This window comes from Cyanidioschyzon merolae, chromosome 9 (genome assembly GCF_000091205.1).
Source record: "Cyanidioschyzon merolae strain 10D DNA, chromosome 9, complete genome".
In the NCBI taxonomy this organism is placed as follows: Eukaryota; Rhodophyta; class Bangiophyceae; order Cyanidiales; family Cyanidiaceae; genus Cyanidioschyzon; species Cyanidioschyzon merolae.
Genome location: NC_010135.1, coordinates 337,866 through 350,339, shown reverse-complemented (window position 1 = coordinate 350,339; position 12,474 = coordinate 337,866). Strand labels below are relative to the sequence as shown.

The 12,474-nt window shown below is 57.8% G+C and overlaps 5 protein-coding genes across 5 annotated transcripts, besides 1 other annotated feature; 2 read left to right on the top strand and 3 right to left on the bottom strand.

The window, feature by feature from the left end:
* Window positions 1–222: 222 nt before the first annotated feature.
* On the bottom strand, window positions 223–1,713 carry CYME_CMI124C (hypothetical protein, conserved; the record flags this gene model as incomplete). Its single annotated transcript, XM_005536240.1, has 1 exon — window positions 223–1,713. One exon carries the CDS (start codon window positions 1,711–1,713, stop codon window positions 223–225), a length of 1,491 nt encoding a protein of 496 aa, XP_005536297.1.
* Window positions 1,714–2,895: 1,182 nt separating this feature from the next.
* On the bottom strand, window positions 2,896–4,110 carry CYME_CMI123C (probable ribokinase; the record flags this gene model as incomplete). The annotated part of the gene is made up of 1 exon (XM_005536239.1): window positions 2,896–4,110. The coding sequence occupies one exon, from the start codon at window positions 4,108–4,110 to the stop codon at window positions 2,896–2,898; it is 1,215 nt and encodes a 404-aa protein (XP_005536296.1).
* A 379-nt stretch (window positions 4,111–4,489) lies between these two features.
* On the top strand, window positions 4,490–4,996 carry CYME_CMI122C (similar to RNA-binding protein with RRM; the record flags this gene model as incomplete). Its single annotated transcript, XM_005536238.1, has 1 exon — window positions 4,490–4,996. The coding sequence occupies one exon, from the start codon at window positions 4,490–4,492 to the stop codon at window positions 4,994–4,996; it is 507 nt and encodes a 168-aa protein (XP_005536295.1).
* Window positions 4,997–6,193: 1,197 nt separating this feature from the next.
* Window positions 6,194–8,017, bottom strand: CYME_CMI121C (similar to leucine-rich repeats containing F-box protein; the record flags this gene model as incomplete). Its single annotated transcript, XM_005536237.1, has 1 exon — window positions 6,194–8,017. One exon carries the CDS (start codon window positions 8,015–8,017, stop codon window positions 6,194–6,196), a length of 1,824 nt encoding a protein of 607 aa, XP_005536294.1.
* Window positions 8,018–8,587: 570 nt separating this feature from the next.
* Window positions 8,588–11,062: a sequence feature (possible transcribed region).
* On the top strand, window positions 8,973–11,894 carry CYME_CMI119C (similar to DNA repair protein rad16; the record flags this gene model as incomplete). Its single annotated transcript, XM_005536236.1, has 1 exon — window positions 8,973–11,894. The coding sequence occupies one exon, from the start codon at window positions 8,973–8,975 to the stop codon at window positions 11,892–11,894; it is 2,922 nt and encodes a 973-aa protein (XP_005536293.1).
* Between the last annotated feature and the right edge of the window lie 580 nt (window positions 11,895–12,474).

The following is a 12,474-nucleotide window of genomic DNA, read 5'->3' as shown; positions in this document are numbered from 1 at the left end:
GTTGCTGTTGCTGTTGCTGGTGCTGCCCGGCGGATTATCACCAGAATGGATGGCGCAGCGTCTGCACTGAATGAAACGGTCAATCTTGTAGATGGCATCGGCGAAGGTGCTTATGAGCGGGCCAGCACTAAAGTAAGTGCTCCGCTTGACATCGTGGTGACTTGCAGCGTGCACTGGACGCTCGTCAGTCCATGCATTGGAATCGGACACTGGCGTCGGGCATTAGCTCCACTGCACTCTGCGGGCAAGTGGCCTCAAGAGTACGCAGTCGACGTTCCAACCCTCAGCTCGGCAGTCGCGCACAAAACTGGGGAAAAGCTGGTTTGTTGCGCGGTAGCTGTCCTCGATAAGGGCGCGGTTGGGCGAGAATCGCTCACCACTGGTCATGTACAGCCGCCAAAAGGCCCGCGACTGGAAATAGGCTTTGAGTTGATCCTGATGGGTCGCGTCATTCCGCAGAACGATTCGGACGCGTCCGCCGGCGTAGTTCATCATGTACTTTTCGTCGCGATAAAGTCGGAGCAAAAATTTCAGCGCATCAGCATCCGGTGCTGCGTCCGAGAGCCGTGCACCGATCTCGACGTTTGGAGCATGCAGCGAGTCCAGCCACGGCCGATATACGAGGCGCTCTCTCCGGTTCACGTCTCGAATGGGTAAGACGCGGTCCTGGTCTTCCAGGTAGTTCCAAATGAGCATGTGCGCTCTCTGACGATTCAGCGTTCGCAGTTCTACGCTTTTAACCTCGTAATAGGCGCTGATTAGATGTCCAAGCGAGGCTCCAATGAAAGCGATCACCGATAGGCGATGCGAGTGGCTGGATGCTCGCGAGAGAATGACGCCGACGGCGGTTCCCAGGAGGTCTCCAGCGACGCCCACAGTCTCCTGTTTGGCAGTTATATCTCCGAGATTCTCCCGCCGCATGAAGGAACGGTAAATAGCACCCCGCGTCGACGCAGCGGCCACAGTGCTTGCGCCTTTGGCCATGTTGGCAAGGCTCGCCAGCGGTAGAAATAGATGAGGGAACAGGGGCGTCAGTGCCTCCAGCGCACAGGACACATTCAGGACGAATGCGGCAGCCAACCGGTACTGCTTCGTCTCTGCGTCGAAGCCGGTGCCTACTTGGCTGAAGAGCATGCGCCCTGCTCTTCCGAGTCCGTCCCGAATGACCCATTGCAAGGCTGCAGCGATGGGGGCAGCGCTTGGTCGTCCGACGCCCACTGCAAGTAGAAGAGACTGGGTGCTGAAGACGCCCACCATGCCTCCGAAGAAGAAAGCACGGCCCCGCCACTTGGTGTATTCAGCGTAGTCTGGACCCACGGAGTCCGGATAACCGTCTGGAAGAAACATACGACTAAAGCGGTCAGCGGCTTTCAGGCCCCAGGCTCGACGAGTGCGTACCTCCGCCACCTCCAGGTGACCAGCGCTATTGATGCGGTACTCCCGCTGGCCGTAGCGAATCTGCTCCACCGCAAGCACCGGTGGAACCTGTCGTGGTGGGGTCACCGCGTCCGCACTGGACCCACCATTTTCCGGGTTCGAAGGAGCATCGCCTGTTTCTTCGGCGGCGGTAGACTCTGAACCGCGTGGTGTACTGAGCCAGCGTCCGAAACTTCCAGCGCGTCGCTGACGCGTCCAGTCTGGCGCCGAGCAACAAACCCAGTCACCGCTTCGAAGGACAAGTTTCGGGCCGAGCACACCAGAAAAACTTGACATTCTATTCTTGACCTAGATGAGGGCATAAGCGGAACCGTGGCAGGGATACTATCCAATCCTAGCAGCTTCCGAGCGTCTACGCAGCTGATGTGTACCCAGAAGCGAGCCTCCTCTTGATTTTGCAGAGTGCGTCGCTCCGCGTTGATGCCTATCCGGGATTCTGGATCTTGTGATGCTTTTTCCGATGAAAAAACGTTTCCATGGACCATGGATCCCAGCTTGCGAGACGGGTGGGTGTTGAGTTTCGGGAAAGCGTCAATCATATCTCATCCCACCGTCAAGGTCCACCGGCAACCATCTATACTTCCTCACAGAAATGCTTGGAACGTTGGACGTTCCACAGGTAGCTCGGTACTGGGGACGTGAGCGTAACTGGGGCGGCACGAAGAAAGAGATCTCTCCTCCCGACACGCAAGACCGGTAAAAGAGCGCATAGCACGTTTTATGCGTATCCGTGGTGCAAAAGTATTGTCGTTGAGGGCGCGGGTCTGGGTAGCTTTCGCGCCACACAGTCTCAAGGAGCGAAAAAGGCGTTTACGCACCACCCGTCTATTTGTGGGCACGACAAGCATAAAAGTCACAAACTTTCAAGGGGGCGAGGTGCGGCTTTTAGAAAAAAGTCGTAGATGACTGGCAGCTACGATGAAGCCACGTGATGCTCATTCACTTGGACCCCAATATGTGCTGCGATACTCAGATGCCAGAGCGAGCAGCCGTTCGCAGGGCGCACTGCCGCCTTTGATGACGTTGCGGGGCTATTGTGTTTCATGCTTGTGGTTCCATCGCATAACCTATGCGGAAAGGCAGTATGTCGATCGAATGTTTGAATTTGTGCATATGCAAGCCAGTTCACCGATCATGGGCATAGGCCCGCACGCGAACGCATGTCGTGGCGACTAGGCACACATTGCAATGTCCTTTCCTATACCGAAGGGCAGTATGTCGATCGAATGTTTGAATTTGTGCATATGCAAGCCAGTTCACCGATCATGGGCATAGGCCCGCACGCGAATGCATGTCGTGGCGACTAGGCACACATTGCAATGTCCTCTGGGTTGCAACCTCGGGCTCGCAGCAGTCAATGGGATCCCAATCGTGTCAAGTGGGTAACCAGAGCGCAGTTCCACAGCGGTGTACGTGGTCGGTCTCTGATCATGATCGGTGTGCGCGTATGCTACCTAGTCAGTCTTTCCAGAGCCGCAGAAATCGCTCTACCTCTTGTCGCATGGGGTAGCTCTCCTGTGCGCCTTTTCGAGTCACAGATAGCGTCGCTGCTGCTGTTGCGTAGCGCAGCGCTCTCGAAAAATCAGCATCATCTAAACTCAAGTTCCGCGAAGCAGTTGCCGACTCTGCATGGCGCGAGGCATGAGCTGAGCGTCTGTAGAGGATTTGCGCCAGCGCTGCTGCCAAATATCCACAGAAACAATCACCTGCCCCAGTGGTATCGACGACTGATGCAGAACCAACGCTTAGTACTGCCGCCACCTGAATCCACTGAAGTGTCGACCCAGTTCCAGACGCCGTCCCGAAACGGTGCACTGCACAGGCGCCGGCAGCACCCCGAGTGAGGATTATGGCAGCCAACGCGGGTGCGCGCTCCATCAAGCCCGTCAGGCACGTTCGCCAGTCGTCGTGCGCTGCAGTTTCCAGCGTTTCTTCCAGTACCTCCGTACTGTTTGCCCAAAGGATACGCAGCAACTGGCCACATTCTACTTCATTCACAACGATAATAGGGCCATAGAAGAAGAGCTCCTGGAGCATTGGCTCTGTTAACTCGCATCCCATCGGCGCCAGGTTCACGATCAGCACTGGCCCTTGTCGGGGAAGCGGTGGTGCATACAACGCATCCGCCACCCATCGAACGGTTTCATAGGGTATTTCCAACTGCATCAAGACGACTGAAGCAGCGCGTAGTTCTGCGAGGCGTGCCTCTCCGTGCCCGTCCACTGCTGTGGCTTCAAAGTCCATCGGTCGAAGGTTCGCGTTCGCCCCAGGAGCCACGAGAATAGCGTTCTCGCCGGAGCTCAATAAGAGAATGAGCGCTATTCCGGAAGCCTCACTAGGAGAGCGCTTACTCAGAGCCGCAAAGATGCCTTCGCGCTCATAGTTCTGCAGGGCGTTGCGACCGTTCTCGTCCTCGCCTACACTGGTGATGAGGCTGACGGAGCCCTGAGCTTCACCTGCAAAGAACCGGCTCGCAGCGACAGCGGCGTTCGCCGACTTTCCTCCGGCCGCGGTTCGGAAACTTACGTTAGCTCCTTGTACAAGCACCGTTTCTCCGAGCTGAGGAAGCCGATTCAGTCCCGATAACACATAGTCGGTGTTTGATGAACCAACCACCAGGACGCTACATGGAACGAGGTCTCGTTCAACTTCTTTCTCTTGGTTACCAACCATTTTCAAACACACTGGCGTAGTCAGTATTTGGCAACGCGCATATTGCCGGGCAGAATGCCTGGTACTGTTTACGCTGCACCCAGTCTACGAAAGCTCCCGGCTACTCGCTTTTCGGAGACGTCCAGCTGCGCTACCGACATAACCTTTGAGGGAGGCCGGCGTATGCGGCAGCCAGGTGCTGTTCAGGCTGCTGCCCACGGCCCATTGCCGATGGCTTTCGCGTACCCGCATACGCCGCGGCGTCGGTGGCGGCGCTTGTGTGCCGGCGAGGCATTCGCTGCTGGGAACGGCTGTGTCGACGTGGCTACTTCGCTGCAACGAAACGTCACGGAGGCGTCTCGGTGACGCGTGTTCTCTCCTTGTGACAGAGACGTTCGACATGGCACCCACGAAGCGGAGGCATCGGGTCCACGGAGGTGTACTGTACATAGGTCACATACCGCACGGTTTTTACGAAAGCCAGATGAAAGGCTTCTTCTCGCAGTTCGGACGTGTACGTCACGTGTTCTTGGCACGAAGCCGCCGAACGTGTCGTTCTCGGGGGTATGCTTTTGTGCACTTTGATGACGCAAAAGTGGCTCATATTGTAGCGGAAACTATGGACGGGTACTTGCTGTTTGGAAGACGCCTCGTGGTGCGCGAGCTTCCCCCAGAACGACTACACCGGGCCGCACGTCTCCGAGTGCTGCAGCGATCGCGACCGGTGTCCACTCGGGTTGTGGAACGGCAGCGCTTTCTCCGTGATCAGGCTGCTGTTGGCGCTGCGCAGAGCAACTGCTGCCGAAGAAGGAAGCTGGAGAAACGCTTGGAAAGCCTCGGGGTTCCATTTTCAGCTCAGGATGTGTGGCGGAGCCGCGAGGTACTCGCACTAGCGGAGACCTCTTGAGCTGGAGTGTACCATGCGTCCGCACGCCGTGCGTTTGACGAAAATGGTGGATCTGTTGATAGCATGCACGCATGGGGTGCAGTGTCCGAGTTGCAGTTGCTCAGCATCGGAAGCTTTCGTTGATGTTTGCGTTGCATGCCTGCAAGGGCGCGCCTTCCGGTGTGCTCTGACGAAGCACCCCGTATCGAGGTGCTGCAGGACACGAAGACGCCGAGAACCTGGCCGCTGCCGCTGGCAGCCCTCAGGGAACATTATCATTGTGTTCAAACTGAGTTCGGAGCGAACCCAATAATGTTGCTAGCGATGACCGTATTCGGCATCCATTCCCTTGAAGATATCTAGTCCTACCAACGGGGTGCGTGCTGGTTTCACGTCGACGTAGTGCACGGTGCAGAGGCGCATCGTGGATGCATGGATGCGAATGCGTCCGAGTCACCGACAGCAGGCGCCGATCGCTCCCGTGCACGCATTCACGATGCCCTTCCCGCGGCGTGATGATCGTTTCCCGCGTTTCGCCCGGACTTGCTGCTTCATCCGTGCCGTGATTGCATGCGTGCCGCGTGGAGGCGTTGCGAAAGCAACGCATCTTGTTGCGAATGCTCGCATTGTAAAAAGCGAGTTTTTTCGGAAAGCGCGAATCCACGGAAGATTCCATGGAGTGGGTCAGTGGGTCCACCAGGCTACCATCGATTGAATGCGTCTCCTTCGAACGAATAATTGCTGCATGGCGCTTTGCTTCTCGCACGTATCAGGGGACAGAAAAAGCACCGCACGCATTCCAAGGTGACGTTAATCGTAGGCGCACTCCAGCGTGCTCGCGGCGACTTGAGAGCGCACGCCGGTGCCCCTGCGTGAACGCGGTCCAACGGGTGGTCACCATTCTCCCAGCGTTGGTGCTTGAAGCGCGGGTTCGTCGCGCAGGGCGCCGGTCTTTCGACGTTATCTTAAGCTTCGCGTACGACGCACAGGTGGGCGAACACCTTCAAAATGACCTGCAATAGGTGCGCGAATGTACTTGTGATGTTTTCAGGGAATGGTGCCGAGTATTTACGCTTGTTGGAGCGAATGCAGTTGAGCGAAGCGCAGAGCAGCTGAGTGCCTCGACGTCAAGAACGGAACGCTGTGGTGCGGAATGCCGATCGGCCGGCAGGTTGTCGAGGCTCATCGCCGTGATTCAGGGTGCATGACCAATCTACTTCAGTAAAAAATCTCTAGATGCGAGCTTGCCCTGCGCAGGATGCCACCCAGCTGACGACATGGCAATTTCGAGACGTCGAGCTTGCACAAGTTTGTACACTGCTCTACGAGAAGCTGCAATGCGTCGTCACTCACTCGGTTACAAGAGGCAACATTCAACGATTCCAAACGATCTGCCGCGAAAGCGAGGATAGCGTGAATAAGTTCGTCATCGATGAAAACGCACCGTGGTAAACTTAAGACCTTAAGTTTGCGGCAGCAACGCAGAAGCATTCGCGCCCCATGTGACGATACTTTCGTATCGCCCAACTCGAGATGTTCCAGATCGCGACAGTATCTGGCTAGGCGGTAAACTGCTTCGTCAGTGACGTGTGCGCACCACGAGAGATCCAGGTACTTGAGGCGCGGCAAGCGTCGTGCCATCAGTGCCACGATGCGATCATCGACAGCCGCAGCATTCACGATATGGAGCTGCTCGAGACTGCCGCATCTTCGAAAGAGCCTGACAAGCGATTGCGACTCTATCTTACCGAGACAGGCGAGGTTCACCACTTTCAATGATGGACAGTGCTCGGCCAGGGCGTCGATGGCGACTCCGGTCACGTGCACACAACATGCGAGGACGATCTCCTGCAACTCATTGCAACATTTCGCAATCTCAACGACCACAGCATCAGTCACTGAGTTACACCAAGCTAAGCGGATGGTGCGAAGATGGCGATTCTCCCGAACCACCTGTATGATGGTTGCATTGGAAACCTGATGGCATTTGGACAAGTCCAGAAGGCTCACCCGCCCTTGCGCGCGCCTAGTGTAGTTCAACACGACGTCGTCATTCACCCTTTCGTAATGTTCAAAGTCAACTTCTCGCCAAAGTCGCGGATCCATGGCTACTTCACGCCACGACCTGTTCACCATGGACGAGTGCAGGCTCAGATCTGGCAAAAGCTTCAGATGGCGGAACACCAGCGCCAAAACGTCCGCTGGTAGGGCATCGATCGTGAGCCTTCGGGCAGCCTGACCGGTGGAGCGCGGCCGCAGCTGTTTTCTACTGAAGGACCGGAAATCTCCTGAACAGCTCGCCTCTTTCTTCCGCAGAGAGCGCCGTTTGTGCGGCGTGCAGAGCGCCGAGCACCCCGCCGAATGCAACATCGACGCCTGCTTCTGGGAGGCGACGGGCGTCATCGTTGCGAGGGGCTCCTCGATGACGTGATCCGCGTCGCAGGGAGCAGTCGACCAACAGCGCTTCGTCGAACGCTGTAACTCCTTCATTTGCAACCGTCTCTGAGCGATCTCGCGTTCATCTTCTGAGTCGATTACCTTGATGTGCGCGAAACCCTCGGCCTCTACAGTACCGCAAGACCCCAACAAAAAATCTATCGAGCGTTCGCGATCGAGCGATGATCTGCAGCTAGGCGTCTGTTCTGTCAGGTCGGAGTACACAACACTCGGCGTAACGCGCTCGGCGCAGTCCGGCGGTTGTGCAGTGACGTCGGCGAGGAACCGCCACCGCCATGTCACGCTGTTCGACCCCTGCCCATACTCCGCGGTTTCCACTAAACCCACACTTGCCGATAGAGATTGCGGCTCTGAACCCGAAAAAGCGTCTTGAAACCCTGATGAAGCACCTGCAAGCGACCCCGGAGTTTCCTGGACGCGGTGAGAAGCTCGCTGCGAACGTCCCGGCGCGTTACTTGAGGTCGGAGGTGCATCCATCGCCAGCGTCGGCTGTGATGCGGCTTCGGGTTCCAGGCCGGGATCACCAAGGCAGTCCACAGAAACAACCTCTTCGTCAAGCTGAGCAGCTTCTCGCTGCAAACGCATTTCCTGTGAACGACTATAATCGCGCTTCCAGTCGGGATAACTCTTGCCGCTCTTCGTCGATGCAAACGACGCCGTCACGTGGGCAGCATCGGTACGCGCTGTCAGCCAGATATTGCGGGTGCGTCACACCGCATAAGGCGACTGGCGGGGAGCCGTACGGGCGCACCCGCGCGATGATCGCTCCGCGGCCAGCGCGAAGCCAGAGCGCCTCCGACGCAGGGCCCCGCGAATGCACTTCGTTGCAGCGGCTTTCCGACGCCGCGAGATCTGGCTTCAGTTCCTGCAGCCGGTCGCGCTTGCCGCAGCGCGCGCCCCCGCTCTCAAGCGATCGATAACCGGTATGGCTGGAGCCACGCCTGCGCCCAGCGAATCCGCCGTCCACGTGGCGCGCGCCTGCCCATCAACGGCAAAACGGCGGCTGCATGCGGCTCCCGCTAGCGCCGCAGCCAAGCGATCCGTTACTGAATCGCGATGCGTCTCAGCGATCCTTGGCCGGAACAGGGGCTCGCGAGGAGCACGCCAATGTTTCTCGCAAAAGTGCTTGAAAGAGGGTTTATTGTATCCAGAGCATTGATTGACCGATAGGAGACGCTGGAGGAACCTCTGCACCGAAAGAGCTGCGATAACGACGGCGTGGAAGAAAATAAAGTTTCTGAACGTTTGCGTGGCCCGCTGCGGTCTCCACTGTGGACCGCTGCGCGCACTGTTCAGCTTAGCCGGAGCGTCAGTTCCAGCGAATCTGACAACGCTTGACTGCCACGTTCTTGACGAGTGCAAGGCGCACCGCAGTTGAGGCTGTCGCGTACAGTCGCGACGGCCGAAGCCGAGGCGAAGACGCCTGCAGGGGCACACGCTGCGGTTAACGTTTCGCAAAGGTGCCGTCCCTGGCACACGACGTACCGAGTCGCGAGCGTGTATAGCAAAACGGCAATCTGGTGGTGAAGCTACCATCGAAATGGAAAAAACTGGTTCAGATAGTTTGGTCGTCGAGATCTCGTCTGGAGAGAGCTCAGAAAGCGACTTGGTGGTGCTGGAGCTGCCAGAGAGCACCACCGAGGAAAGGGAGTTGAACGTCGGAATCCCACGGAAACCTGAAGCAGCGACTCCTTTCCCTGGAACCCGCACGATGACGCAGTGCCGAGCACCAAAGAACAACACCGTCAGCAGAAGCAGTAGGAACGCTTGCCGTAGCGTGAAGAGTGCGCATGTGGACCTGCCGGAGCCCGACATATGCGGCTGTCTGCGCGGGGATCCGGCGTGCACCAGCGCCGCCCAACGGATTGAATACGATTCGCCCAGTCCAATGGATGAGGTTGACATTGATGATTGCCCATCGACTGGCTCTTCAATTGCGACAACAACAACGACTGACGAGCTTCTTCGCGAGTACCCTGGAATGCATGGCGGTACGCTCACCCCCGAGCGGCAACATACACGCACCTCTTTGAGCAGCGACCAAATCGCCATGGAGTTGACGCGTCTGGGACTGCGTGCGGCACCTGCTGGCAGCTTGGCGATACAGCGCTGTGAGTGCGCGTCCGAAAGCGCAGTAACGCTCGCGGATGCGTACCTGGAACGATTTGCAGCGCTTGCGGTCGACGAGGAGGAATCCAAGTCATGGGAAAGCTCGCCTTCGCTTGAACTTGTTGACCAAGAAAGTTGTGATCATGGTCGGAGTCGTAGACGTCGCGGCAAAGCATTCTATGTTGGCAACGGCATGCGCGCGCGCCGAGGCATCCAACAAACATCGCTCATAGCGAATGAGCATCGAGCGGGTACCTTTGAACGCAGGGAGCTTGGTGCATCCGCTGCTGACCGTGATGTCCTGTTCACGCCAGAAAACCGGCCGCTGATGGACGCATCGGAAATGTCGTGCGCGGACCCCAGAGATGCTTCCGACCCGGTGCCCCGAGCGTCGATGCTGGTCGCGAGTCATCGAGCGCTGGATGCGGACCCGAATACCTGGATCGAATCGAAGAGGAGCGCGTCTGCCGTACGAACCCCGGTGGCGTTTACGCCGGGCCTCGAGCTTCTCGAACACCAGCGTCAGGCAGTAGCATGGATGATCGCCAGAGAGCGGGAGAGATCGCCGACGACCCCTGCGGGCGGGATTCTCGCCGATGAACCTGGTCTGGGCAAAACGCTCACTGCGATATCTCTCATTTTACTGAACAAAGCTGACGCAGACATGCGAGAGGCGCCAGCATCTTCACCGGCGACGTTGGTTGTGTGCCCGTTATCGCTTCTGCGACAGTGGTCGCAGGAAATTCGGAAGAGCACCGTGCAGGGCCTCGGACCCAGCGTTGTCGTCTACCATGGATCCAATCGAGCTGATCTCCGGCCTCAGTTGGGGTGCGCGGATATCGTCCTCACGACGTATGCTGTGCTGTGCGCGGAGAGCCCCCAGTTGAGCCCAGAAAAAGAACAGATTCTGCGCAGCGCTGGACCCCTGTTTCAGTACCGATGGTATCGCGTGATTCTTGACGAAGCGCATAACATCCGGAACGTGAACTCCCGGGTATCCCGTTCGGCTTGCCTTGTCGAAGCTCGCTCCAGATGGTGCCTCACTGGAACCCCTGTCCAGAACAATGTACATGACGTGCTGGCGTTGCTGCTATTTTTGCGTCATCCGGCATGTTCCAGCATGAAGGCTTACTCGCGGATCTTGAGCAGTGTCTCGGGCACTGCCGACAACGTGGACCACACAGAGGCCGCCGGTTCTCTCGGTCGCTTGCTGTGCCCCGTGCTTCTGCGCCGCTGCCGCGACGACACTGTCAATGGCCGACCGATCCTCGAACTAGAGCCGCGCCACGACACCGTCGAGTACGTGGACTTTTCGCCAGCCGAACGGCATCTCTACGAATGCATGGAGTCCGTTGGCCGCGAACTTCTCCGAGATCTCTCGACCAACGACGCGAATCCATCCAGTTTCGTGAACACGTTCGTCCTGATCACGCGACTCAGACAAATCTGTGATCACTATACCCTGTTGAAGTCGTACGTAGAGCGTCTGCGGACCGCTCCGTGCACCGCGGATAGCAGCATGCAGGAGCAGCAAGCTCGCAGCGCAGTACTGCAAGGCCCCGACGCACCGGATCGAGGCGCTGTCGCATCCGGATCCGGACACGTTGAGATCGACTCGATGTGCGACGCCCCTGCGCAGGTTCCGGATGCGTCCTGCACGGAGGCTGCAGCCTGCGTGCAGGACAACGGACACGCCCCGAGGGCCTGGCACCAACGCGATGCCAGCGCGCCGGAGACAGCGAGGCGCGCGACGCTTCTGGAAGCGCTGATCCGTGCCTGGACGGCGATTGCGCTGCGCGACTCGACGCACGACGGAGGCTCATCGTCGAGCAAGCTGCGCACGCTGATGGCCCTGCTGGATCAGGGTCGTATCCAGGCGCCGACCGAGAAGTGGATTGTATTCTCCCAATGGCCGAGCTTTCTTGATATATGCGAAGATGTCTTGACGGCGCGTGGTCAAGCTGTTTGTCGTCTCGATGGATCGATGCGTCCGGAGGAACGGGAGCTGAATCTTTCGCTATTCAAGCGTCCTGAGTATCCGATTTTGCTCATGTCTCTGGGCGCTGGCGGGGTTGGCCTCAATCTGACGGAAGCGAATCATGTGGTGCTGGTGGATCCGTGGTGGAACCCTGCTGTGGAGGAGCAGGCGATTCATCGCGTGTATCGGCTGGGCCAAAAGAGGTCTGTGCAAGTAATTCGGCTGGTAGTGCGTGATACCGTCGAAGAACGTGTCATGCAGCTTCAGCATGAGAAGAGAGCGCTTTATCAGAATGTGCTTGGTGGGGATCCAGATGTAATGCGTCAACCGAGGTTGACGCTCTTTGACCTGCACTGGCTGTTGCGCTGTTTGTGAGTCTTCGCCAAGGCGACGGTACCGGATGGCAAACGTGCTTATCGTTGTATTCGAGTGAAGCTGCGCCCCTGCACAGCGGCGCCTCGACGCGACCGGTACCATGCGCGCGTGAGTATGCAGGCGCAGTAAGCGATCGTTGTTGTCAGCACGAGCGCTGGCGCGTCTGACGCCAGCCCGATACCTGATGCGCATATGGACTCGTTGTTTTGCAGGGACCCTGGTGTGCCAACCGGGGATACTGCAGCGGCAGCTGATGCTGCCCGGAATTCGTGGCTCTCGATTCGAATGGCGACCGATGTGAAGTGGCGTCTGCTCGGAGCATTTGCCGAGATGTTACACAGATGCGCTACCCCGTGTCAGACTAAATAAGAATGGGTACGCAGATTGAACGCGGGCGTTAACGCTAGAGTTTGAGTCTATTTCCTTTGTCGTCAGCATCAGTATTTGCAGGACTTTGCGACCGCCGCCTTTCCTCCTCCTCCTTTGTCAAGGGCTTTGCGTTCGTCTGTCTCCCCTTTGCCTCCGAGTACGTTCCAGCAGCCGAAGAATATTGATGACAGCGTTCAGGTCCCGGTTTGCA